General features: G+C 33.8%; 1 protein-coding gene across 2 annotated transcripts in view; it reads right to left on the bottom strand.

The window, feature by feature from the left end:
- Positions 1–27,905, bottom strand: part of PRKG1 (protein kinase cGMP-dependent 1) — a 1,239,224-nt gene that overhangs the window by 87,445 nt on the left and 1,123,874 nt on the right. For both annotated transcript variants that reach the window (XM_061195641.1, XM_061195645.1), the window contains exon 9: positions 17,632–17,706. In XM_061195641.1, the coding sequence (XP_061051624.1) occupies positions 17,632–17,706 (75 nt within the window). The remainder of the gene's footprint in view (positions 1–17,631; positions 17,707–27,905) is intronic.

Genomic DNA, 27,905 nt, shown 5'->3' with positions numbered 1-27,905 from the left:
TTGCTGCTCTAAAAAAACATAATTAAAAAGAAGCAACCAATTTTAACTTAAATACAAGTTAACTGCTATTTGAATCACTGAAGGGATCCAGAGGAAACTGGTTATAAATGCTTGCTTCTAGCAAGGAAGATTTACCTCTTGCTCTGTATATATTTTAAATTATTTGATTTTTTAAAAAGTATAGGTGTTATTTATTTAAAGAGAAATGCAGTCTCCTGAAATAATGATTCTAGCTGATAAAAAGTCATGGATTTAAAAGAGGCTTTAAGTAGTTGAGTAAAATGTTAGGATTTTACTGTGTGGCTTTTCACGAGAAAACAGAGACAATTTCTTTTTGCTTTTCTCACAATAGAAATAAGGGACAGTTTATAAAGTGGGAAATTTTTCCTTAATATTTACTCGATGAAGATGGAGAAATGGACAAATGACTGAGAAAATGGATGCCCTTTGAAATTGCTAGCAATCACCCTTAACTGTTGGTGCTTCCCACTAAAGAATTACAGGCCAAAGACAAGAAACATTGAAGTTCATTACAACAACAAAATTAAGATCTTGGCAAAAACAGAAATAAATAGAAACACAAGTGACATGGATATAAAGCTTTTGCCCCAACCATCTGATAGGGAAGTTGCTTAGGTAAAAAATTTTTAAAAATCGATGGTTTATTATGTTTTCTAAAACTCACAATGCAGTCTCAGTCTCCTTAAAACGTAAAATAAGAAATAAATTTCTAATGCAAATTAAGTTTGACATCCAAACAAATACATAATATCTTTTCCTTTTATATAAATATTGAATATCTTGGTGAGCCACCAACTCTATGGAGTATTTATTGGTGTCTGGAAATTTTTTTTAGTTTAATTGGCATTATAAGCTAAGTTCTCATCTTTGACTTCCTCCTAAAATAATAAAAAGTCCTGCTGAGATATGAACATAGATAAAAAGCTTGATGTGAAAATCATTCTTAAGGAATTATACATCTTGCTTCTAACTTAATATGCTACTCTCTTAGAATAAGATGGGAACAGTGCAAGATTACATAGAGCATGTTGTGAGTTAAATAATGTGCTTATTACAACAATCATGCCCTTACTTTTTCTACTAAAAAAGATCTAGAAGCAAAGAGACCCAGTAGCAGTCACCACTCTTACTTAGCACCATTTCTGGCTAAGAGGAACCATGGTTCCTTGAGAAATGGCTGATTTCAGGTTCAGGGGAGGAAATACACACAGAGAACCTGGGACATCGTGTCGTTCAGAAAGCAAGAGAGCTCTTGGCAACTAAGGGATTGTGTTAAGAGGAAACAAGGAGCCAACATGATGCACTGAATGTATAAAAATCTACGCATTCATAATAATACAAAAAAAGATTAAAAAAATCCCACCTTCGTTTGTCACTAAGAGGTAACTATGGCACCAATTACTTACTCTGGAAATTGGTGATTAATGGGAAAGAATAAAAAGTATTCATCCTGTCTTGAATGAACAGTTTGAGAGTAAACAGTCTATCAGATTCTTAATTGATGATGGAGAGTATTTAGAGAAGAATTCCAGTTAATAGACATTGAAAGAATGATGGAATTGGATAAGATCATATTAAAAGCCTAATGAGATAGTTGATTCAGGCAGTGATCATTATTGGTATCAAAACATTTAACAGAAGGTGGGAAATATTACAACAAAAGGATCAGGCTATCACCTCCTTATCCACTGTTTCAATTTCAACTAGCTGAAAGTGGAAATGTGCCTGGTAAGGCCCTATTTGCCTTCTGTTATAATGCAATATTGAAGTACACTGAACCTTCTATGAAGTTTTCTTACCACAAAAAGTTGATTATAAATCTAATCAATCCTTTAGGTTTGATGATCCTTTACAACAAATACAGAAGATACAAAGATACAAGGTGGATGACACCATTTACAAACAATAAGACAAACCTGAAATGGGGGAGCTACACCAGAACAACTGATTCATTTCTTCAACAACCTAATAGGGCTATTAAAGAGGTTCTTCTAGATCAAAGGAGACTTAAGAGGCATAACCAATATGCAATGGATGAGATGTATTTTGATCCCAAGTCAAACAAATAAACCATTAAAAATAGATTTTTCAGAAAATTCAGGAAAATTGAATAATGCCTAGATGTTCTTTTTGTTAGGTGCAGTGAAATAATACCACTTGCAGTGACATGGATAGACCTAGAGATTGTCATACTGAGTGAAGTAAGTCAGACAGAGAAAGACAAATATCATATGATATCACTTATATGTGGAATCAAAAAAAAATGGTACAAATGAGCTTATTTACAAAACAGAAATAGAGTTACAGATATAGAAAACAAACTTACGGTTACCAAGGGGGAAAGGGAGGGAGGAATAAATTGGGAGATTGGGATTGACATCTACACACTATTATATATAAAATAGATAACTAATAAGGACCTACTTTATAGCAGGGAACTCTACTCAATACTCTGTAATGACCTATATGGGAAAAGAATCTAAAAAAGAGTGGATATATATATATATAGATAGATATATAGATATATGATTCAGTTTGTTGTACAGCAGAAACTAACAGAACATTGTAAATCAACTACACTCCAATAAAAATTTTAGATATATATATATATTCTGATTTAATAGAATATATTTAAATTTCCAGATTTTCTGCAGTTTGGGTTGTTTTGATTACTTGAGCATTTTAATTAACTTGTATTTATTTTATAAAAGTTACATGGAAAAATTATTAATTTTCAAAAAAATAGAATGCAGTACTGAAAATAAATAAGGCTTTGTTTTATAGTTTAGAAAAGCATGAGTTCTTGCTGATACTCCTGGCCCTCACTATCATTAGTATCCACACAACAAAACTAGTTTGGACCATTTGAACTTTCTAGTTGTTAAGAGTTTTCATAAGTAGGGGCTTATACTATATATTTTATAGCAAACAGATACTGTCTATGTCTTTAACAAATGCAGAGGTAAACCCGTATTGATAAGCATCTATGGTGATTACAGGATTATTAAAGCTTTCAAATTCTGAAGAGGTAGCTTCAGAATATAAATGAGAACACTCATTAAATAGGTGGCTCTAAAAAGCTGACAAGCAGTCCCCAAACCTAGGGTAAGTTTATTTTTTGCTTTTGTTGAATCTATAAACATTGACTTCAAATATTACAACCTGATCAGGGTCACTCTTTTGAAATGCAGGTGAAGGCTTGTGATCAATTAATATTGATAACTGGCAAATGGAAATCAGTCCACCAGGACCTGAGGGGTTTAGGAGAATGAGTGAAATTCTTCATCTTATTCAGCCTCCCCAGTCACAGATATATACCTCCAGGGGGAGAGAGGGAGAACTGCTAAGGATAAAGGAAGTTTTAAACGATACTTTATCAAAACGTTGTTAGCAACCACATCTTATAGCATTATAGAGAACAGAATCCATAGATATTTACAAACAAATCTACACAAGCTCAATGCTCCCTTGGCTCAAAACATTCCTGTAGTTTTCTTTATACAGAAGAATGTTTTGGTAAAAATAGTTAAAATCCTTAGGCTGATATTGATGCCCCTTCTAAGCGCTCATATAGAATTCCATACTTCCCCTCATTAAATAACACCACAATCAACAATATAATTGCTGCATTTATTAGATTTTAAGTTTCTCAAGCAGAGAGCATATCTGTTTTGTATTCTCTTTGCTTAGTACATGCCTGGCATATTTCGACTTAAAAAATGTTGACTTAATTTTTCACAATAATGATGTACTGTCCTTTGATATGGAAATGACTACACAGACATTTGTTTTGTATATTGATAGATGTGTCCCTTGCCCCTCTCACTTTCTTTTGTCTTATCCTTGAATTCAACTGCATGCATTTTAAGGTACTTCCTTGACCAAGAGGGTGTAATCTGTAGCCACAAGGTAAGTCTAACTATTCAATGCACACAATAAAAAACATATATTTTTTAAAAGTAAATTGAAAGTACAATGAATACTACAACTGAATTCGGAGGGAGGCATTTACATTGATTTATTAGTTTCCAAACCTTTTTGACTACAGATACATTTTTCATCATAGCCATCCTTTACACACACACACACACACACACACACACACACACATACAGACACGGGAAAAAACTAACAAATCAATACTACTACGTATTATGCACCTGAAATAATAAAAATGTTGGTCATGATATACTACATGAACTTTACGATCCCTAGTGGTTTGTAACCCATAGTTTGAACAACACTCTAAAGGTTTATTCTTTTATAATAATCCTAGCAGTCTACTATCTTAAATTATTATTCTCCTTGGAGTCTTTTTAATAATCCCAGATCCTATGTACTCCCCCAATTCTTGCTAACTTTCTTCTCTTGCACAGAAATTTCAACATTTTCTGCATTTCAAATGTTGAGGTTGTACAGATGCCAACATCTCATCAATTGACATGGCTATGTCTCTCTAATTATTTCTGGCTCTTTCGTTAATCAGCAGGGAGTCCAATTGACCAGGGTCGGGCTCTTGAAAGCACTTGGGGAATCGTAATCATGTCAATAGGCAGCAGGATGACAATACAGCATTGTGTTGGCAGAATCCATTGTTTGTGATTACCACAAAGGTGGAATTTAAAGAATGTCGTGCCCTTTATTTCTACAAGTTAATGAAACCATGTTGACAGAACTTGTAATGTAAAAATGCTACTATTTGGAGGGACTGTCAAATCTGCGACTTCTAGTCTTCTAAAGCACTTCATTTTTGCCTGCAGCACATTGTTCTCTTTTGTAGTGCATTCAATTTCACAATATACACTTGTATTTTATTACCAATGTAATATCAGTCCTCTATTATAGACGTTAGTTTTACCCAAAATCTGCTTTTGTGTTTTCTATCTTAATACAATGCCATGTTTTACCAGTACAACCCAAGGGGTTATATGAACAGAAAGAAAATTCATTGTATTATACACAAAGTAATTACATATGAGACTATTATAGTGACTCAGCATCTAATGTGAAAAATGTCAGTCAACGATGTGTGGAACAAACTGAGACTGTGTATTTTCCCAGCTTTGGCAAATTTACTAACTCTACCATCTCAAAACAACAACAAAGTTTTAGCATCCTGGTGAGCCAGATTCTCCCAATGAATTCATTGTCCCATTACACTTAAAATTCTGCTTCTTTGAAGGAGAAGAATTTTTTTAAATCTTGAGTATTAGGGAGAAATGTAGAAATCTTAACTGAATGTGGATAAATTACTTTGTGTAATTTGTATCCTAGCAACTGAATTAAATTTTGGTCAACCCCGCGCTTCTGGAACTCAGTCTTGTCTGATGCCAACTGTGACACTTTTATCGCACCTAAACTTTTCTCCTAGAAGTGAAAGTACAGGAAAGTAAGGCTCATTTTCAACATCAGATTAAATTCTGTACTCTGATACTAATATAATTTTAGTGTCCCCTCTCCTCCACAGTTTTGTATTTATTTGTCTTCTCTTTATACCGATGGTTCTCAACCAGGGGAGATTTTGTCCTCCCTCCACACCCCAGTTCCCCTAGAAAATATTTGGCAATGTCTACTGACATTTTTGATTGTCATGACTTGAGTGGTGGGTGTATGGTACTGGCATCTACTGGTGTAATCTAATGGGAAATATATATTTGGTCTTTGTCCCTGTTCCTGGCACAGATCTCCTAAAACCCTTGTAATCCCTGAAGTGATAAATGCCTCTTTGGCATGCTAATGAGATGACTGGTGGCTGGGGGTCCCTAGATAGTTTCAGGATGGGGCTGGGCACCAGAGAGAGCAAGGCATGGTTAGAGGGTTGGAACTTTCAGCTCCACCCCCAACCTCTGGACAGGGGTAAGGAATTGAAGGTTGCCTTCAATCACAGGGGCCAATTATTTAATCAATTGTGCCAACATAATGAAATCTGTCTACGTAATAAAAACCTCTAAACAATGGGATTAGGAGACCTTCAGGGTTGCTCATATATGGTCCTAGTTCATGTCATCATTCAAAAAAGCACCATCGGTCATTTGGTCTGTTATAAAGGTGTCATCTCTCCAATGGTCTTTTTTATCTCAAGGCAACATTTCGGATCCCATTTGAAATGAAGAACTGTTATACAGACTAAAGCATATTCTTCACCATTAATTTAATTGTACGTGTAATATAATAAAGTTAAGAGGCTTAAGAGGAAAAACCATGATCCCCATCCAGAGGAGTGTCCAAAATTAATCTCCTTACCAGCATGGTGAGCAAGGGACCTTGATTTGGAAGAACAAAGTCATTTTCAGTAAAATGTATGTTTTACTAAATTGTTATATTTTGACAAGCAAATTTTACTAGCACAATAAGCACACTGTGCTTAAAAAAATAAAGCAGAGCCATTTTAACAAAAAACTTAGAAAAACTGATGGGGAACTACCTTATGAGTCATACCTACCACGTCCTTAAACGGAAAGAGATCTTAATCATTTTAGGAAGCTGCTTTATCCCCTTTGTGAGGATATTAGGATCATTACTATTTAATACGCTCAATCAGTAACTTACCTAGGTTGTCTAAAACGCTTGAACAGTTTCTGAATATTAGAGTAATAGGCTGGTTTCCTGAAGTGATGAATACAGTTTATAAAGTTGACGAGTGTTTGCAATTCATGCACTGGAGGAAACTGGTGTGATACACGCAAATGTCTGTGAGCAACAGCCTCACTTCACTTTTATGATACCTCATCTTTCTCAGATAACAATTTAAAGACATAAATTAACATGGCGTATTATGTTCATTGTATCAAAATGATTTATGCTGCCATTTTAATTCAATATTTAAAAATTATTTCTTTCTAAAAGGATTCATGGGGGAAAATGTTGGTATAACATTTCCAGTTTCAAAGGCACTCTATAATTTTCTAATGGCATTTTATTGAAAGATAGCCTGGCTTATTATCATATCTAAATGTCACATTGGCAAGAGAAAATTGTATGTATAATGATGAAAATGGAAACTGCTCTGTTTCTAAAGGCTAATTTATTGAACTACTAAGAGTTAACAAAACATACTTCAAGCAAAACTGCATGATTTTTAAGTATTTTGAATAAAGTAAGCACTAACAATAATACTTTCAGATTCTAAGAGGAAAGAAATATAACTTAGTGACTTTTGTTAAAATATAGATCCACAAAGTATTCCAGGATCCTTAAGGGTCTGTTTTCTACTGACAGTCACAAAGATGTCTTCATTATCAATTTAGAAAACAGTAAAGGTGAAAATATTGTTTATATAAAAGGGAGTTATGTTTCTAAAAGAATGGCTTGTTAACTTCCACATTCTAAGCATTTGAACTAGAAAGGATTTCAAAATGATCATTTTTACAGATTAGAAAACAGGTCCAGAGGTGGTAGGCTCCCGACCTTATGCTTAAGGTCACATGGAGAAGTTGATGTCATTGCTCTAAGGCCCAGGTCTCCCAACTCCAAGGAAATATTCCTCTTGCTATGTGAGCATGACTTTGCCAGAAGGACCTCTTTCAGCACTGAGCATCAGCCTTGCTCTTACTAGGTTCAAAGGTTTTCTCTCTAGAATGGCCCAATCTTGAATGTAAAGCAGGATTAGAATTATGCTATATACTATCTTCACTCCTGTGAGAAAGACTCCCTTCACTGAAGAAGAAGAGGTATTTTAGCCACATATTATTATTTTTCAATTGAAATTACTGAGAACACAAGGGATCTATTACTAATAATACTAATAGATACTATTCTTTTTGCTTTTTAAAGGTACGATATCACAACAGGCTCTAGAACATAACAAAACATAACAAAAAGACACATGCACTGGATTGCTCTCTTTTCTATAGAAGTTTGGGGCTCTGGAAAAGCTGACCTTTTGCCACACAGGACTAAAATATCTTTAGGATTTAAAGAGCTCTTGATGTAATTTCCAATTGTTGCTATCTAATATGACAACAGTGGAAAAGAATCATCCTTCCTTTTCAGAAGAAGACAGAGTCAATAATCAAATGGCTTGTCTGCATCCACCAAGCAAGTCAGCAGCACTAGATTTTCAATTATCTATAGTCCTCTGCTCTGTCAATTAGAAAAAGTTGCATGCGAGGACATACTGAGATCCACCTTTATAAAGTCTTGCTACTTAGGGAGTCTTAAAGATAAGTGCAATGGAGAAGAAATTAGCAAATGGCCTTTGAGAGTTTTAAAATTTTTAATGAAACAAATAAAAATACTCCTACCCAAGGCCAAGTAGTTTTATCCTGAAGATCATTTTTTTAAAAAAATCAGTCTCATTGCCCTTGAAAGAAAAAATTTACTTTGATACTCTCTGTAGTCACAAGTCACACTAAAGTCTTAATCTGCTAGCACTGGTGGCCTTAGAAACTCTTCCATACTTCTTCCCAGCCTGATTACATGTACTAGAATTTGAAAAGCAAACAGCTCTTGCACAGCTGAAAGCCAACTTATTAGTTCAGGGCCAACTGCTGCAAGTTTTTCAAATCTCCTATACTTTGCCCTGCCATAAAATGGAAAACAATTTTTATTGCCCAGAGAATGGCATTGTCTTCTGACTATTCAACCTGAGAAGTGGTCAGCAAGTTCTAATTCTGGTTTGAGGGCTATTTCATACCATTCTCAGTGTTCTTTCCATTTAATTGGCATATAGTTCCCAGTTTGAAACAGGATATTACTCACTTGAATTCTTTCCATAGGGGGAAAAACAATTTTCCAGGCTCATTTCCCTGAGAATTGCTTAGATCAAGACCAAGTTGGTTGAAGTAAGTTGTTGATAAGATTGTGGGAATACTAAGATCTTTACTCTAAAATGCTTGGCAGAGAAACACTAATAAGAAAGGCCAAAATTTCAAAGTCAGGGTGTTCAAAAGAGCAACCCCATGTGCATTTGATTGTGCATTTAAAATCTCATGCTTGTTAGATGCTAGACGACCCTGGGGCATTTGGGAAGATGTTACCAAACAATACAGATCTCTTTTCTGATTTGCATAGCCTCGTGTATTTTGAGATGCATTTGCTGAGTGAATTTTCAAAGGTCAGAGGAACATCGGTAGTTCCCTCGGTCAAAGAGCACAGAGCAACCACCCGCCTCATGGTAAGCACAGTGAGCAACTAAAGGGTTATCTCTGGTAATCAAACATAACGAGAGAACATCAATGCTGTCACATTGCGCCAAACAACAAAGCTGGCACCAAAAGTAATCCTGAAAATATCAGACTGAAATGTTCCTTTGCAAATAGCCTTGTAAACAGAGGGGAGCTTTAAATCAGTGAGGACTAATTATAGAAATAGTAATAAACTATTTATTTGGACTACATCAAAAGGGCCAAAAGAGTGGTCCATATGCAGGCAATATTCTTTATAGTTCTAGAGTCGGGAGAAGTGACCGGTACTTCGCTGGTTCAGCAGCAATAAGTCAGAGTCAACCCTGGAGCATCTAAATGTTTTGTGCATCACTCTTTTCCTGGGTGATGATGCTACAGGTCCTGCTTTGCAGACTAGCTTTACTTCTGGCTTTTTACCATAGCTTCATCTTTCTTGTTTACTTTTAACTTTTCTTTTTGTATTATGTGCATCTACGATGAGAGTCCCTTTTCTGGGACGAGGCGGAGAATAAGTGAACATTTTGCACCGAGGTACATGGTGAGGGGAGTAGGCCAGGACAAAAATGGTGATTCCGAGGTGGGTTTACCTGTTAGTGCCTCCTTGTTCAGTGCAGCTCTTTCCTCTCTGTGCTCAGGGGAAGGCTCATGTTATCTCTGGAGAAGGAACTTATATGCAAATTTATGCTATGATGTTAGGAAAAAATGTTTAATTCCTCTTAGGAGAATTTTTAAGTTTTACATTTCTTTAGAGAGAGGACAATATTTAAACCTAAAGAAATACTACATAATGTGAGACAGAAAAGTGAAAACCTTCTTAACTAAAGAAATCACTTCCATGGACATTTAGGTTGCTTCCATGTCCTGGCAGAATGGAAAAGGAAGATGTGGTACGTATATACAATGGAATATTACTCAGCTATAAAAAAGAATGAAATAATGCCATTTGCAGCAACATGGATGGACCTAGAGATTGTCATACTGAGTGAAGTAAGTCAGACAGAGAAAGACAAATGTCATATGATACCGCTTATATGTGGAATCTAAAAAAATGGAACAAATGAACCTATTTACAAAAAAGGAATAGCATCACAGATGTAGAAAACAAACTTATGGTTACCAAGGGGGAAAGGGAGGGAGGGATAAACTGGGAGATTGGGACTGACATATACACACTACTACGTATAAAATAGATAACTAATAAGAACCTACTGCATAGCACATCAAATGCTACTCAATACTCTATAATGACCTATATAGGAAAAGAGTCTATAAAAGAGTGGATACATGTATATGTATAACTGATACACTCTTCTGTACAGCAGAAACTAACACAACATTGTAAATCAACTACAATAAAAATTAATTTAAAAAATTAAAAAAAAATAACTTCACAAAGTGGTATAAACTTTACCCAGGGAGATGGTCTGACTTCTCCTTTGAAGTTCTGCTTTTGTCTATGAAACTTAAAAGGACCTGAGACCCTCTTGCTTAAACTCCCTCAGTCTTATACTCTCTCCTTCTTTACTGGATTTAACATGTTCATCTCTCTCTCAATATTGATGATCCATAATCATCCACTACACATTTCTGGCTATTTTACTTGAAATTTCTTATAATTCTGTATAAGTTTATTGACTCTTACTTCTTCAAATCAGATTCATTTTCAATCCATTTAGGGGACTTGATCCCTACCACTCCGTCCTAAGATGAAAATGAACCAGTGGTTTGATAAATTCAATTGTCACTTGTTAATTAACACACTAGAACTCTCAACAACATACAGTATCACTGTCTCCTCCTCCATTCTTGAAACACACTCCGTTTTTGTCTTCTGTGATGCCGTCTGGTTTTCCTTCTACCTCTCTTCTCTCCTTTTCAGTCTTTGGATGTGGATGTTTTTGTGTGAAATCCTTTCCCTTTCCCTGATTTTTAAATGATAAAGTTCCTCAAGAATCAATCCTCAGTGCCATACTCCTCTCATACACTGCTTTCTCTCTCATGCACATCTTTAATTACCACTTACCATCTAAATTCTCATTATCCTCACATAAATACCAACCTCTTCTCTGAGTTCCAGACCTACCTAACCATGTCTCAAAATCACCTCATATTTAACCTGAGCAAAAATCAAGTCATGATTATTCCACTCTCCAAATCTGGCAACCAGCCCTCTCTGTCTTCGTGAATGCTACTGCCTGCCGCTGATTTCCAGACCAAACATCCTTGCATCGTCCTTGACCTTTCTCCCCTTCATCACCAGTATCTATTTCCTTAAGAAGACCTGTTGGCTTTGCCACCTAACTAGCTCTCAAATGCTTTTCTCTACTCACACTGCTCTCATTCTAGTCCTGTCTACCATCAGCTTTTACCTGGAAAATATTCTGGTTGTTCTCCTTGCTTTCACTTTTTCACTCCTCCAATCAGAGGAAAGAGTGTTTAATTATAAACCAACTCATTTGCTAGCTTACAAGCCTGAAGTGCTTTCTTTAAATCCTTAACATCTGATCTCCAACTTGTATATTCTAAGTCCCAGCCATATTGGTACCTTGGTTCCTTGAATATGTAATGTTGTCTCCTATCTTGGGGGTTTTGTAACATGTACTTTTGTTTGTCTGTCTAGAATGCTATCCACACTTCCTTACCCAACTAATACCAATTAATTCTTTCCCAGTCAGTACCAGCTAATTCTTCAAAATTCAGCTCAAATATAGTTAAAATGTTACTTTCTCAGGGAAATCTTCGCAGAATAATTAATGTGTGTCTCTCTCCTCCACTGGACCATAGGTACCATGAAGGCAAGGAGCATATCTATTTTATTCATTGCTTTATATGTAGCATTTTGTAGGCACACAGAAAATATTTGTTAAATATACGAATGTATATGACAAATTGAATGAACATGAATGATGCTGTTACATGATGGGCTGCTGGATCATTGCAGGAAGTCTTTAAATCTATCTATCTATCTATCTATCTATCTATCTATCTATCTACCTACCTATCTACCAAGTAATGTAGATTAAAAAACATGACCACACTCAGAGATTTTGCCATAAGAAAGAGTTCCTAATGGAAAACAATATTGAGAATCATCAACTTAGATCATAAATAAATGCATTTATGAATCTATATTCATATAGCTGTTAGAGCTTCTCAACTGAAGGGCTTAAATATGAATCCCTTCAGCCTTCAGAGCAGCAGGATAGAATCTAGGGCAGCTGAGCCAATTGGTACCATAGTCTATACCCATTTTCTATGAGTGTCATGACATAAAATAATTTGAAAAATGCTGCTAGATGGGAACAATTTAGAGGTTTTTTTTGTTGTTTGGTGCTTTTTTTTTTTTTATGAAGTGATCAGGATTTACTTTCAAAAGCACAGTAAATTGAATCAGCAAGGGTACAAATTGAATCAGTCTGAAATACTAGGCTCCATTCACTGTGTTATCAGGTCACCACCAAAATGATGTTTAAGAAGTGTATATAATTGTATCGTAAGTGTTTATAATATGATGGGTGCTAAACTGAAAAAAGCAGGATATAAAGTTGTAAATGACTATAAGTATAATTTTAAAACACAAAGATAGTTAATAGCAGTTGTACTTGATTTGTTTAGACTGTGATTTTTATTTTTTCATCTATATCACTGTATTATTTCTATTAAAGTGAAAATATAAAACATTTTAATTAAAAATAAACATCATTATAAATAAAACACTGACTTTAAGTTGTTGTTTTGTTTTTCCACTCTGTATGACCCTAATCTGGGAATATAGCTGTGGTATATGTAAATCACCTTATTGGAGAGCCACTTTTATATTAAAAATTCCTATGATTATAATAACTATAAATATAGTATATTTCAACTTAACTTGCTAATATATATAGGTTTTTTATTCAGAAAAAGGGATGTTTTGCTTATAACTGCTGAGTACAATATTCAACAATAAGAAAGAAATGATACTATAACTTGAAAATATTTCATTTAAGAAGTAGTCTGTATTCATATGTCAGAAATACGTAGAATAAAATAGAACATCTACATTTTTCTATTTGATTTTCTGGATGGTTATTTTTTTTTTTTTTTACAAGACAAGGTGTAAATACAGAGATAGGTCTCTCTACCAAAACAGTACTTTATCATACTAAGTATCACAACTTATTCTTAGAAGTAAATATTGAAAATATCATGGAATTACACATCAGGCTCCCTACTAAACTGCAAGATCCTTACTATTAGAAAATATGTTTTCTATTTGCTATGCACACTGTAAAATACAGTGCCTGACTCATCATGAGTAAATTTCTAAATATTTATTAAATGAATGAATACATAGTCTCTAAGGAAAATAATGTGTATGTTTCATCATATATGCTACTTTCTGCTCTAAATAAGGTTTAATGAGCCTTACCTTCCATCTAAGGTTGTCTCTTCTAATGTCTTTGTGGTTATAATTTCATATTTTAAAAAGAGAAGTCCTTGGTGGATAATTAGCAGCAATCAAGAGAAGCTTAAACATGTCATAAAGGTAAAGTTTCTGTCATGAATAATCTTCTTTGTAGGAAATATATCTCGTGAGACAAGCTAAGGGCACATACCCTGCAGCAGAGCAGTTTTGAGAACCATTTCACTGGGATATTTCTTTCAAGTCAATCTTCTTGGACCAGCCATCCAAACTGAATGCTTGGTATGGTTTCTCTGAAAGGGATGGTCTGCTTTCTGCCATTGAAGCCTGATTGTGCTAATAGCTAATAAGTTTCTTATGACTGAGTTTCTAAATGTCTCAACTGAATTGATTTTTACAGTCAGTCCTACTTTTTTTCTTTTTACCGCAAATAGGCATAGTCAATGAGGCAATACCAACAATAACTTCACATGTATAAATAATATGATCATTTTAGTTGGGTTTTAAAAAATATTAATCTTATCTTTAGTGGATTTTGCAAAATCAAGGGGACCTTGAAAAAATAAAGCTCACACAGTGGAAATCATCACCTCAGTTCTAAATGGTACAGAATTTGCGATCTGTATAGAAATTTAGAGGCATTAACAAAATTACCCAGGGAATTTAGATTAGAGCCCGTTCCTGGATTTCCTGCAATGTTGGCAAACCTTATAAGTTCCTTAAATACAAAGTGAAGGCATAATGTACTTAAGGGGACGAAATCCAACCCAGAGGGAAAAGAGTGCTAACACAAATAGATGTTTAAATGTGTTAGTTCAACTAAAAAGTTTTCCCTGGGGAATAGTTTACAGTTTACCTACTCTGGGTGATAGGATACCTAATTAAAAAGATGCTTTCAACTTCCGAAATCTTCAGATGTTAATTATTTATTAGAAAGCTATAAAATGTTAACAGCGTAAAAAGCATCACAACACCTGCTCCAGTATTTACTTATTTATTTAGCTATTTTGAGGAATAAAGTTTACATTATCAGTCTCTCTAGAATTTAGATCAATGGTCTTAGACTTTATTTTTCATCAAGCTATTCCCATTTTCTAAATAATAATATTAAGGTATGTGGGTTATGTACTCATTTGGATTTAGTATTAATTGAATAGAAAAATTCAAACTAATTTACCCTAGTTGATTTATATTCAAGTATAAATATAATGGCTAATTTATAATCTATTAAATTTAATAGTTCAAATAACAATACTTAGAGGTAGGTCATCATTTCATTGCCCGTTTTGTTCTATAATCATAATTGAACTTTCTTTTAACTAAATGTTTCTAGTTTTATAAAATTGATATTTATGGATATTTTCCAGTCTAGGTTTAATTTTACGACACTCTGCTAAATTGAGTCTAGTTTGCCTGCATAAGATTAAAGACTCCTTGCCCAGATAAAATTAGTTTACATAACACATGTGCAATAATTGTCTATAAATCAAACCATCTAGCAAATGCATTAGGGTATATTTCCAATGATTACTTCTACAAACAACACCATCTACTTTTACAGCCCTTTATAATTTACCAAGTATTTTTACATATCACCATTAATTAAATCACAAAAATAACACTTCATAGATAAGATAATGATACTGAGAGATAGCTGTTAAGACATGACCAAAATCACTTGTTGGAAATGACAGAGCCCGGAACAGAACTCGAGGCTTCTGGTCCTCATTCAGAGTCATGTTTTTCATACTGATGGATTCTCTTCCAATGTGAAGAACTGTTGCCACACCTATCTTCTAAATTGTCTGAATCTGAATTTCAGTGTATTTGTTTTCCTTCCTACCTTTAGTTGAAGCACGTGCAAGTGAACCGATAAATGCCCAGAATTCATGAGATACGCATACAGTTTAACCTTTGTAAGGCCAACAGTAACTGAGAAGGATATAACTAATTCATAATTGCTTTCCTGCCACTGATCAATTTTAAGCCAGTGACTGGCCTTGACTTTGGGTAGAGTAAATAGGAGTTATACAGAAACTTTCATTAGAGAATCTGTCTAAAGTTTAACAGAGAAACAGAACTAGATCAAAGAATATTTTACTTTAAAAGACTTTTGACTTTTCCAGTAACTCTACAAATATTTAAATAGTTGCTCAAGTAGATTCTAGACAAATTTTAAAGATTACCACTAATTGTATACATAAATACACATTTATATAAAGTGGTGTGTGTGTATATGTATATATACAAATATAAATATATATAAAATGACCCATAGTAACTTTAACTGAATATGTAAACTCAAGAAAAACTTTGCTGACATAAATTATAAATATGAGCTTTTATATTGCAAGAAAATGTTCCTCTAGGGATAATGTCCAATAATAACAAAGTTTTATAACTTTTAAAACTGATAAGGTACCTTAAATGGCCCCCCTCTACCATCTCAGGATGATTAGTGTAACTACCAGAAACTAAAGTCTAAACTTAGCATTAATATGTATTTTAACCTAATGTAGAAAACCAGAAAATTAATACCAATCAGCCACAGTACAGGCAATACTGAGAACTGTGTGGAGTCTGATGTTAAAACCAGCTTTGTGTAACTTCCTCAGCAAATCTTAGCAAAGGCACTGCTGGCATTTGACTACAGGATGTAAGTCTATGTCCCTCCAAGGAACAGAGGAAACAAAAGCAAACTATATAGAGAAGAAAATGTGAATATATTTATACAGCTTTGAAAATAATAGAATTTTATCAGTCAAAATGAATAATAGTAATCAGTTAATTAGTTCTAGCCCAAATTTTTAATCTTCATAGGTTCTCAAGGCAAAAGAAATTATTTTATTCCTTTTGCTTTTTAGGTTACTACAAGACCAACCAATCAAATTCTTCCCCTGCACTATCTACTTACTGATATTTGTTGATTTAATCCTTCAGGTATCCTGTATGATATCAAATACTAAATTGGTTTTACTTAAATTACTTTCTTGGGAGAAAGAGGAGAATTATATAGATTACCCTTGTTAAAAAAAGTAACCTAACAATTTTGCAGAAAAAGCCAATCTCAAATTACTTCACATTTTTGTTTAAAAAAAAGTAAAGCTTTGTTTTAAAGTAAATTATTCTAGCAGATAAAAATGTACTTTGTTATACAAAAATGACAATTAATGGCATATGTACTATCTCATATCATTATGATAACTTAGTGTCATTGAAGTTGTGAACCAAAATTCATTTTATGGCAAGACAAGAAAATTCAAACAAAAATTTTACTCTGCCCTTTGGCCTCCTCTCTCCCCTCACTGTGCCTTGTGTATCTGTATTATGCGTCGACCAAACCTTCCCCATAGGCAGAAATACCTGCTGAACCATAAAGAGCAACATTCTCCTAGAGTCAATAAGACAACTCCTTAATGATAACTTTCCTACTTGAACTCAGAAGGGGTCATATGACACTTAGATCTGGATTATGTCAATAATACATCATTTGATGTACAGCCTTCTGTCTCAAATAACTTGTATAACTGTGCCTTGACTTCTAATAGGCAGAACAGTTCTCAGAGCTTTCTGAGCTGCTCTTCCCAGGTTATAATCCTCAAATTTGGCTTGAATAAAATTTTCCATTTCTTTCTTAGATCGACTGATTAATTTTCGCCGACAAAGTTCAATGTAAAGCAATGGTGTATTCACGAGAAAACATTTCCAGCGTTATTATTTTTCATACAATTTCACAAGCAACTGGTGAACACAGCCGCAATTCATTCAGAAAGTGTTTTCAGTGGAAGAAATAATGTGTTAACATTCAATTGTTTATACTGGATTTTAAACTAACCATTTTCCCTTGTCCAGATGATCTTCCTCACAAAATTAAGGTTTCATATTCAAGGAGAGACGTACTTACTAAGTGAGTATACTATGTAATAATTACCTTGAATAGCTTGCTTATTTTTACTCTTAAGTAGCTACTTTCTTCCTATCAGAGTGTAGAGCTTTAAGTCCAACAAAATATTTGATCTCATTTCTATTCAAAATCGTTTTTTGAAAATCAAAATTAAGACCCCCCAAAATTTCACTTACTTCGCTTTAGCTTCTGCATCTTCATATGCTTTATTAGAAACATCATCCAATCCTCCAATCAAATGCTTGAAAGAGCTGTCAGAGGAAAAACACAGTGATTAGGATAAATCCTCTGCAAAACTGTAACAATGACAACCTAGTCAATGATATATTGAAACAATCTGAAAGGATCTAAATAAAAATGAATGCAAACATTTAATCTAGGTACATTATTAAGAAACTTACGTGATAATGATATAAATTGAGAGCAGGGACTTCTTTTAAAGTGCTGTAAGATTTTACATTTTAATTTTAAACCTCTATAATATTAATACATGCAAATAGCTTTGCGTGTTGTGAGTATTAAAGAACAAAATAGGCATGAAATGTATAGCATGTTTGCTGATTTAAATTTAAATATTGCTTTGTCACTTTTACATACACTTTTTAAAAAAAACTATAAAGAGGAACTTGACACTCTGCTGGGGGGGCAGGGGGCTGGTTATAAAGGGACTGGAGCAGCTATTATCTCAGGCCCTTGGGTAATGATCTCATCTGAGGGTCAGGGTATCTAGAATGCTGGGCTAAATACACTAAGTATTTCTAATACAAAAAGGGACCAAAAGAAAATGACTAGACAGAAAGCCAAGGAATCAAGAATTGTATTCTACAGAGTGTCAAGTTTTCTGTAATGAATTTATTAATGAAGGTCAAATGAATGAATGCGAATGAATGAGCAATAGGCAGTAGTCCTTATAAAATTTTCAAAAATATAATTAATGATAAAATAAATTGATAAATATAACCCCCATGGTTGAGAATAGTTCAAATATGATTTTGGCCATTGTTCTTTATGTGGTAAAATTCCCCATTTCCCCACAGAATATCTTGGTTATTACTTAGAGAAAGTCTGCTTTTACAGAAACTCCTTAAGGCTAGATGAGTTGACACTGTAAAGTAAAATACAATATTTCTTTTATTATGAATAAAATGATAATATCTGGTTGATTTTCTGTTTTCATAAATAATATGAAATTTAAGCACAGAGAGTTTAAGTTATTTATCCAAGGGGACAGCAATTTAGTAGCATATCCAGAATTATAATCCATATTCTCTGATACCCACTCCTGTCCTTTATAATACTTAGATATTTTTAATACAACCAAATCCAAGCATTGTGAAAGGGCATTGACAGAGAGGAACCAAAGAGCATTCAGTGGTGAAACCAGAGAACAACAACCACTAAAACTTAGCTTTTCAAACACACTCGAATATATTAATAGATTGTGCTCTTAGACATTTAAAACACATAGTAATTTTGAGAATTCAAATAGTTAATAAAAATTCCTGTCTTCCTCCTAGTATCTACTTAAGTTAAGCAGATCAGTGTATTATCAAAGAATTAGAGAGCAAACTGATAACAAATTTGATAAAGATGGAGATCTTTTTACTTAAGAAAATCTGTTCATTCCACTAGGCTCAGTTGAAACCATGCAGATCACTTTTTGAAAATACAGTTTGAAATTTCTGTTAGTAAAGTATACAAATGCAAAAGCCTACATCCGGCCAATCTGTACAGAGTTTTAAAAGTAGAAACCGTCTAATCACAGCAATAAGTTTAAAAGTAAGGTTAGCTTGATTGGGGGGAAAAAAAACTTTTTAGACCTGGTAATGAGCTGTTTATATCCCTTTTTTGTTAAATCTTAGTCATATCCATGATTTAAAAAGAATGAACAAAAGAAGTATTTGAAGTAAGACTTTTTCATATGTCTTCTTAAATGCCCTTGGTTTAAAATACAAATTTTCTATGGAGTACTAATGATACAATATTTATTGTATTTATTATATTTATTGTATTTATTATATTTACTACTACTTAAAAAAAAAATTAAGGGAAATTATATGTACTTACAAAAGGCCCCTATCTTGATATAAGAGAAAATTATTTTTGAAATAAATTCTCTCTAACTGAGGAAAACCCTTTTCATTTAATGTGCAATTGATTTTTTATTATGAAAATATTTTTTAAACTGAGAGAAGAAATTAAAGACTTACTCATAGTTCTCTAACCACAAGTAACTAATAGGAACATCTTTATGTAATTCTTCTTTTTTCTCTGCATAGCTTTATTGTTGTTGTTTATAGAGATGTAATCATAAAGTAGCTATGATTTAATATGATTTATTATCTTGAGTTTTAACTTACTCTTACATCATAAGTGAATACTTTTATTTTTTAAAACTCCATAAGCAATATTTTCACAGCCAAAGTAATAGGTCCTCACATGTATACACATGATAGAATATCTACTTATCCATCTACACACACACACACACAGACATGAACACACATACACACTCACATACGCATACAGATGAAGGAGTGGGCATGGCAACTATCTATAAAAACATTTATATCTATACTCTCAATTAGAGATTAAACATATGGAATTTCTTTTTGAAATAAAAACATGCAGAATTATAATCTTGACTTTAGAATTGGAACCATATGTCCTTTATAAATAATCTTTATTTAGAAAGCAATCCTGGCCAAATAATTTTTTGAAACATGAAACAAATGCATTCTGCTAATATTCTGTTTCCTCAAACAATAAGTTAACCAGTATACTTAACTAGCAGTTTTAAGAAAATGTAGCATTTTCAAGCAATATTAATAAGTTCCAAATAACTGTCTCTATGTATCTCTGCACTGATCAGTGAATAATTTAGGACATCTTGATAAACATAATTGATGGCATTTCAGAATTTATCACTCCTGGTGCAAGTATGAACTAATTAGTATTTCATTTCTCCCTGTCACAGACACTCTGTAGGAACACCTGCCATTTGTGTGGACCCTCATCAAACAGACTTTTGAGAAAGTATTACTATAGGTATCAGATGCCTTTTTAAATATTTACTTGGGTCCTAGGACATTTCTTGACTACTAAAGGAGAAGACTTTGGTGTTTCAATCAGAAAGGGATGATAATAAAAAGTTTTGAAAACATTAACAATTGAATGAGCAGAAAGCATACCATTATTTATCAGTTATAATAAATATACGAGATGAGGAAAATCATTAAATTCTCTTTTTAAACAAACTCACAATTCATGTATGAGTTATATTTTAGCACTGTAAAATAAAATAGCCAACTTCACATATACTCAACATAATTCTGGAATAAACGTAGGGGACATTAATGAGCAAAAGACTTTAATTCAGGGCATTTCAACAGCAAACCTTATTGCACACACACTAAGCATGAAGCACTCTTCTGCTCCTTTTCTTGGGATATAAAATCAAACTTGAACAAGTCTTGACTGAATTTTTTAAGGAGGTGGATAACATGTTATTAGTTGAGTGTATTAAGGTAGAAAGAGAGCAAATGGAAAATCCCTCTTATGCTTAACGCTTATAGTTTAAACATACTTATAAGGAAGGGGTGGAAAAGGAAGAAGAAAGAAGGAATGAAGGAAGGAGAGAAGGATGGATGGAGGAAGGGAGGAATGAGAAAGGGAGGGCAGAGGAAAAAAGAAAAGAAGGAGGGAGGGAGGGGGGAGCAATGATGACTTTCATATCAAGAATGGTGTTTATAGAAATTTTCCTTAAGTAATATCAGTTAACAGGGCTGCATTTCTCATTCCAGGAAATTTGTCTGTTTTAGAACATTATAGTGACAGTAACTCAGTGGGTAATAATTTCAGTTATTAAGATGTTTTCATTATTAAGCCAAAACATCCTTTTGAAGGGAGCTGATTACTCAGTGGTATGTCTTAAAAGTGTATAATTTTGTTCTTCAGTTGTGATATGATGAGACTTCGTCTAGAGAGAAACAGGTTATTATATTATTAGAAAGGCAGTTCAAATATCAGACATCAGCATTATCATGCTGCTAAAAAACAACAGCATTTATATTTCACTTTACAGTTTACAAAGCACTTTTTATATTCATAAATCATGTTTGCAATAACATACAGTAGTCAATTTAGTCCTCATGGTCTCCTATCCCCTATTAAACTATATTGTTTAGGAATCTTACATAAAAATGTTTAAAGTAGAATCTTTTCAAATTCAAAATAGGATGGGAGAAAATCTCAAAACTTATTTAGAACATTTTCTTTATTACATCCTTAAATAAGATGGTAATCTATTCTTCACAGTTAAAGATTATTAGTCAAAATAAGTCAAAAGTAAAATCTTAAATCAGAAAGTATTGCAAATACTTCAATAGTGCTAAGCAAAACATTTGTCAAGCATTATCTGAACTCTTACATAGCTCTCTTAATTTGACAGTGTATATGATTATAGCCCATTAGACTTTTTTAACATGAATCTTGGATAAATCCTTTAAAATATATTTATTAAAAGAAAACAGAAATTCAGTGTCCAAATTAGTTGGGACAATTGTTACTTAGCTACGTCCAAGATTGTAGAGGCATCCTTCATTATTTTGCTGCTTTTATTGAAAAAATCTATTAATTCACTTTGTGGCTTCATGTAAAGGCTCTTGTGTTTGTTACCTTATTTTTGTTTGATTGTTTTATTTTTAGTTAGCAGTCATAATTATTAGTGGTTTATACTATCAAGTAACATATGAATACATTTCTTTAGAGGGAAAATGAGCCCCAAATACAATAAAACCAACCAACTTCTGTAATTTTTCAATTATCCACCCCTCCATCCATCCATCCATCCATCTGTTCATCCAGAGACATATACATATTTATGCAATGCCTATAATCCATAAAGAACGACTCAAGCTACTGTGGATTATAGAAAGAGAATAATATACACCCTTATGGAATTTACAGCCTTATATTAGAGATGAGAAACAATTATAATACGAGGCAGGAGGTGAAGAATGGTTGAATACTTATCAGAAGGAAGGCTCTAGTGTCTATAAAAAGAACGTTATCTACTCAAAATTATATATGATAGTAGTTTCAGAGACAGCAGTGACAATTTTATGAGCAGTTTTCTTATCAGTATTTTTATTCTGTACATATGTTTATATTTGCAAGCAAAATTACACACATTAGTGTGTAATGTGTAATCCAAAACATAATTGATAAAGTGGAAACTTTGGAGAGAAGGGAATAGGTCTTTATCCAGAGAAGGCCTTCCCTGCTCATTTCCCAGGCTTTTTTTCACATTAGCTGGAGTAAACCAGCAGATGCCCAGATTATGTGTTTGTTTTGACCACTCATATATGGTCGAGTTCTTAGCCAAATATAGGGTGTTGGGTTTGGCATATTCAATAATCTGAAATAAATCCTCTTTTTTTCTATTCCCCTTTGGTCCCAGCCACCATTCTCTCTCTTATGAATTATTAAAATTTCTTTTCTTTCTTTTTTTTTTTTTTACTGCCACTCTTGTCCTCATACAGTAGGCAGGGTAATCTTTTAAAAAAGTAAATCAGATCATGTCACTCCTCTATGACCTCTCTGACTGATTTCTTTCCTACTATGCTCCCTCTGACTTTATAACTTTTTAAAAAATTCATTCATTCATTTATTTATTTATTTTTGGCTGCGTTGGGTCTTTGTTGCTGCACGCAGGCTTCCTCTAGTTGTGGAGAGCGGGGGCTACTCTTTGTTGCGGTGCGTGGACTTCTCATTGTGGTGGCCTCTCGTTGCGGAGCACCGGCTCTAGGCGCACGGGCTTCAGTAGTTGTGGCACATGGGCTTCAGTAGTTGTGGCTCACGGGCTCTACAGCACAGGCTCAGTAGTTGTGGCGCATGGGTTTAGTTGCTCCGTGGCATGTGGGATCTTCCCAGACCAGGGCTCGAACCCGTGTGCCCTGCATTGGCAGGCGGATTCTTAACCACTGTGCCACCAGGGAAGTCCCTCCCTCTGACTTACGAATACATCAAGTTTGCATCTGCCTCAGGGTCTTTGACCTCTGCCTCGAATATTCTTTCTCTAGATCTTTGCATGGCTTTTTCTTAAAGTCATTCATGTCTCAGCTTAAGTGTGTCCTCTTCAGACAGGTCTTCCCTGACTAACCATAGCCAAGTAGCCTTTACCTCAAACCCTAACTGCTGTTACTCTCTGTCACTTTAACCCCTTGTATTTTCATATCAGCATTTATCACTTGTTAAAAACTACTTTGTTTAAATATCTATTGTCTTTCCCACACTACAACTAGTTTCATGAGATCAGGGACCTAGCCCATCTTATTTATCAATAACTCTTTAGGAACTAGAATATTGCCTGGTGTATAATAGAAAGTTGAAACGAATTAATGGATAGGTGGGGGGCTCATTCATTCATTCACTCATTCATTCATTTACTCATTCATTCATTTATTGTGTGACCAGGAGACGACAAGAAAACACTTAAGTTTTTTTGAAGCAAAGTTTTATATAAAATTCAAGGTTTACGAGTTGAAAGTGTGTGCCTCTTTGAACATTTACCTATATGAATGATGAACTTTTAGGACAAAGGTTTAGTTAAAATGAACTCATCATCTAAATTTTGGGTCCTAATGAAGACATACATTGCTATAAATATGGGTTTGAAACACTTAGTGATTTATCATTTAACTATATATGGGACAGTAACTTAGCGTAATTATTTTAGCCTATAATGGAATTTATATCCATGAATCCCAGTTGCAATTAAAGTGAAAGAAAGAATTTTAAAATGTAGCACAACTTTCATTTTCAATTAAAAGCAGAAGAGATTAGAATCAAGTCTCATGTGGTAGTTTAGCCTTTTGAGTTATAGAGAAAAATATGCTTTTAAGTATAGACTGCAGTAGCATGCCAAATTCATAAGTTTCATTTCCTCCAGATTTTCCTATTTTCAAAGCAGAATCTATGGCAACAATGGATACTTTGTCTATTCAATATTTTTTCAAGCTTATTTACTTAGAAATAATTTGAAATTTATAAATTTATATATTTTAATCAAAATTGTCTAAAAATAAGTAGGCCATTTTATTAAAAACAATAAAAATCCATAGATGATATATTTTAGTTTATATAGATATATCAGTTATATCAGATATCAGTTAAAACAATCTATATTTTTTGTAACTATTTAAAGACTGCCTCTAGAAAACTTTGGCTAAGAAAAGTGGCATGGGAACATAAAATATTATGAAAGTCACTGATTTTTTTTAAGTAAATTGAAAATGAAATGCTAGGATGGCACAATAAATCTATCTCAGAATATCTTTTTAGCATACTTATTTATGCCTTGAAACTGAAACAAAGACAACATTAGTCTCTAGCGTAACATTTTTACAAAAATTGGTCTGTCTGGATTTTTCAGATGTATTCTGCTCTTTTTATTTCTTCTAAGAATCATTAGAAGCTAAGAAATAAATATATCCTTTAATGTCACAAATTAGTGATCAGAAAATCTTGTAATAAAAATATCAAGCAAGACATGAAAAATGTTAACTAGCATGTGTTAGGAATTATACAAACTATTTCATGCGAGTTTATCCTGTTTTACAGATAAAGCAACTGAGGCTAAGACAATTAAGTAATTACCCAAGGTTATATGACTAGTAAGTATCAGAATGAAATTTAAATGGAGGCAGACTGACTCTAATACCCATAATACCAACTGTTACGTCATTTTTATCTCCCGCTATGGAAAGCTGAAGCCAGTTGGTTAATGCTGGGGCTAGAATTTGATATCAAATATCTGCTTTCTCTCACATCCTCCCTTTGTGGTCAATCCAGTTCTTTAAGACAACTAACTTTTATTTTAACAGATCATCTTATGTCTTCTATTGCATCATATCTATACAAGTTCCAATTAGGAAACATATTAGTCTGCTAGGGATACCCCCAACAAAATACTACAGACTGTGTAAGCTTAACCACAGCAATCTATTTTCTCACAGTTCTGGAGGCTGGGAGTCTAACATCAAGGTGCCAGCAGGGTGGGTTTCTGGTGAAGTCTTTCTTCCCGACTTACAGCCCCTTCTTACTGTGTCCTCACATGGCCTTTCCTCTGTGTGCACACCCTCCCGATGTGTCTTCCTCTAATTATAAAACACCAGTCCTTTTGGATTAGTCCCCCCCACCCCCCCATGGCCTCATTTAACCTTGTTTACCTTGTAAAGGTCCTCTCTCCAAATACAGTCATATTAGGGGGTTAGGGCTTCAACATACGGATTTGGGAAATATTCAGTTCATAATAGAAAGTTTCATGAAGAGATCTTAACAGCAATTTAGAAGATACATCTTGTGTATCTGGGCTCTTTAAGAACATTTTTATTTGTAATTTTTGAGAAGTTCATAAAACTTAAATTCTTGGTTTCCATTTCTTACCCTGGACCTAAAGTATACTGACATTATCACTGTATTTCTCTCCCAGGGAAAGCAGCACCCCAACTTCTTTCTAAAGCAAATCCCGTCTTCATTACGCCTGATCACAAACCCTATCATTACTCTCCTCTGGACTCTTGCTCCATCAATTACAATAGTTCTTATTGTTCCATGGTCTCCCTTTAGACTTTTCCTTCCTTTCAGTTTAGAATGGTCTCTCCAATCCTAAAACACAAAACCATCCTTATGACTAAATAGCCAATTTGAATAAACTTCATTTCCTATCTCTCAACCTCAGTTTTCATTTAATTCTCAACCTACTGCAACCTAGCATTCTGTTCCCATTTTTCTTTCACTCTTATTACGACTTTTCCCTTGAAGTTATCACTTATCTGCTGTTAATCCCAATGGTCCCTTTCCAGCTCCCATCCTCAGTGACCTACCTGAGAGTCATGGCCCTGCTGACCTTCTCTGGTTGTAGCCATAAAACAGAAACTTGTGCCCGTGCGCTGAACTACCCTATTCTTTCCCCTGATTGCTACTTCCATTGCCTTATTCAGGCTGTTGACACACTTCCTTACATCAAAAGCATCATACTTGGTTTCTCTGCCTCAGTCTCTCCCACTCTACTCTTTTAAAAAGATTCTTCCAACAGAATCTAGCTTGCCAGTTAACACTTAATTTGTTGGTATAAAAGCAACTGCTTAAACAGGGTATAAGAGACATCATGGTCTTGGAGTCAGACATCCTTGGATTTCTCATCCCACTATGTGGTTCTGAAAAAGTCATCTGATTCTCCATTTCCTTTTCTGGATTTTTTATGTCATCTTTTCCCACAGGACTATTGTGAAGATTAACTGAGATGAAAGAGTATTAAAACAAAGAGTGGGTGAGGGATAAATTAGGAGTTTGGGATTAACATATATACACTGCTATATATAAAATAGATAACCAACAAGGACCTACTGTATAGCATAGGGAGCTATACTCAATATCCTGTAATAACCTATAAGGGAAAGGATCTGAAAAAGAATATCTATCTATCTATAAATATATATACATATATAACTGAATCACTTTGCTGTATACCTGAAACTAACAAACTGTAAATCAACTATACTTCAATTAAAAGAGTATGTTTATAAATATAGAGTTAGAGGGGAAAAGGCAATTAATCTATGCTTTCCATTTTAACAAATAAGATAGACACAAATGATTTTGAATATGTGTATTTCTTAAAGTTCTATCAAATTATTTGCTTTATCATTAACATTGTATAGGAAGTATGATAGCTCAGTTGTGTGAGTATCGGTTTCTTCTGTATCAACAGAATAAAATTGTCCTATTGGCAATTACTTCGTGTAAATAAAGGAAATAAAACTCTTGAAAAATTATACAAAAATAAATAAATAAAACAAAGGCATCATATTGAGAGAATTCATACATTAACTTCCCTGAACTCTTCCCTTCTTCTCCACCACTGAGCACACTCTGTATAATCTATGAATTGGGACCTTCTCACATCATAACTTGTGGTCCATATTTTAATTAGTCATGGAGATAATTTCTATTTTTCCCTGTCTATTTGTCCTTTTCAGGTACTTTGTTAGCCTTTAGTATTTACTTCTGACATTTCAGAAAAAGGCTATTTGAACTTTCATATACTCTCACAATTTTCTGAAGGCTTTTAAATGTGTTTATAATGTCCTCCAGCACAAAGAAGCAATTGCAAAAGAATGAACTACCTTCTAAGTTTTAATTGTCAATAACTAAGCTTCATGTATCAATTACAAGAGAAGAATAAATGTCAAACTAACTCTTCAAGGATGATGACATATTTCATGCCCTGGGCTGAATTGCCCCATCATGTCTTTTAAGATGATTTCAACCAAAAAAATCAAGCTGGTCAGGTTGCAGTGCAACAGATGTTCTCATACATTGTCACTGGGGAGTAAACTGTATAATGGTTCTAGATAACAATGAAAAAATATGTATATTATTTGAA

Source organism: Eubalaena glacialis, chromosome 1 (genome assembly GCF_028564815.1).
Source record: "Eubalaena glacialis isolate mEubGla1 chromosome 1, mEubGla1.1.hap2.+ XY, whole genome shotgun sequence".
Taxonomy (NCBI): Eukaryota; Metazoa; Chordata; class Mammalia; order Artiodactyla; family Balaenidae; genus Eubalaena; species Eubalaena glacialis.
Note: the sequence above shows the minus strand (reverse complement) of the source record. Positions and strands in the feature narration are given on the sequence as shown.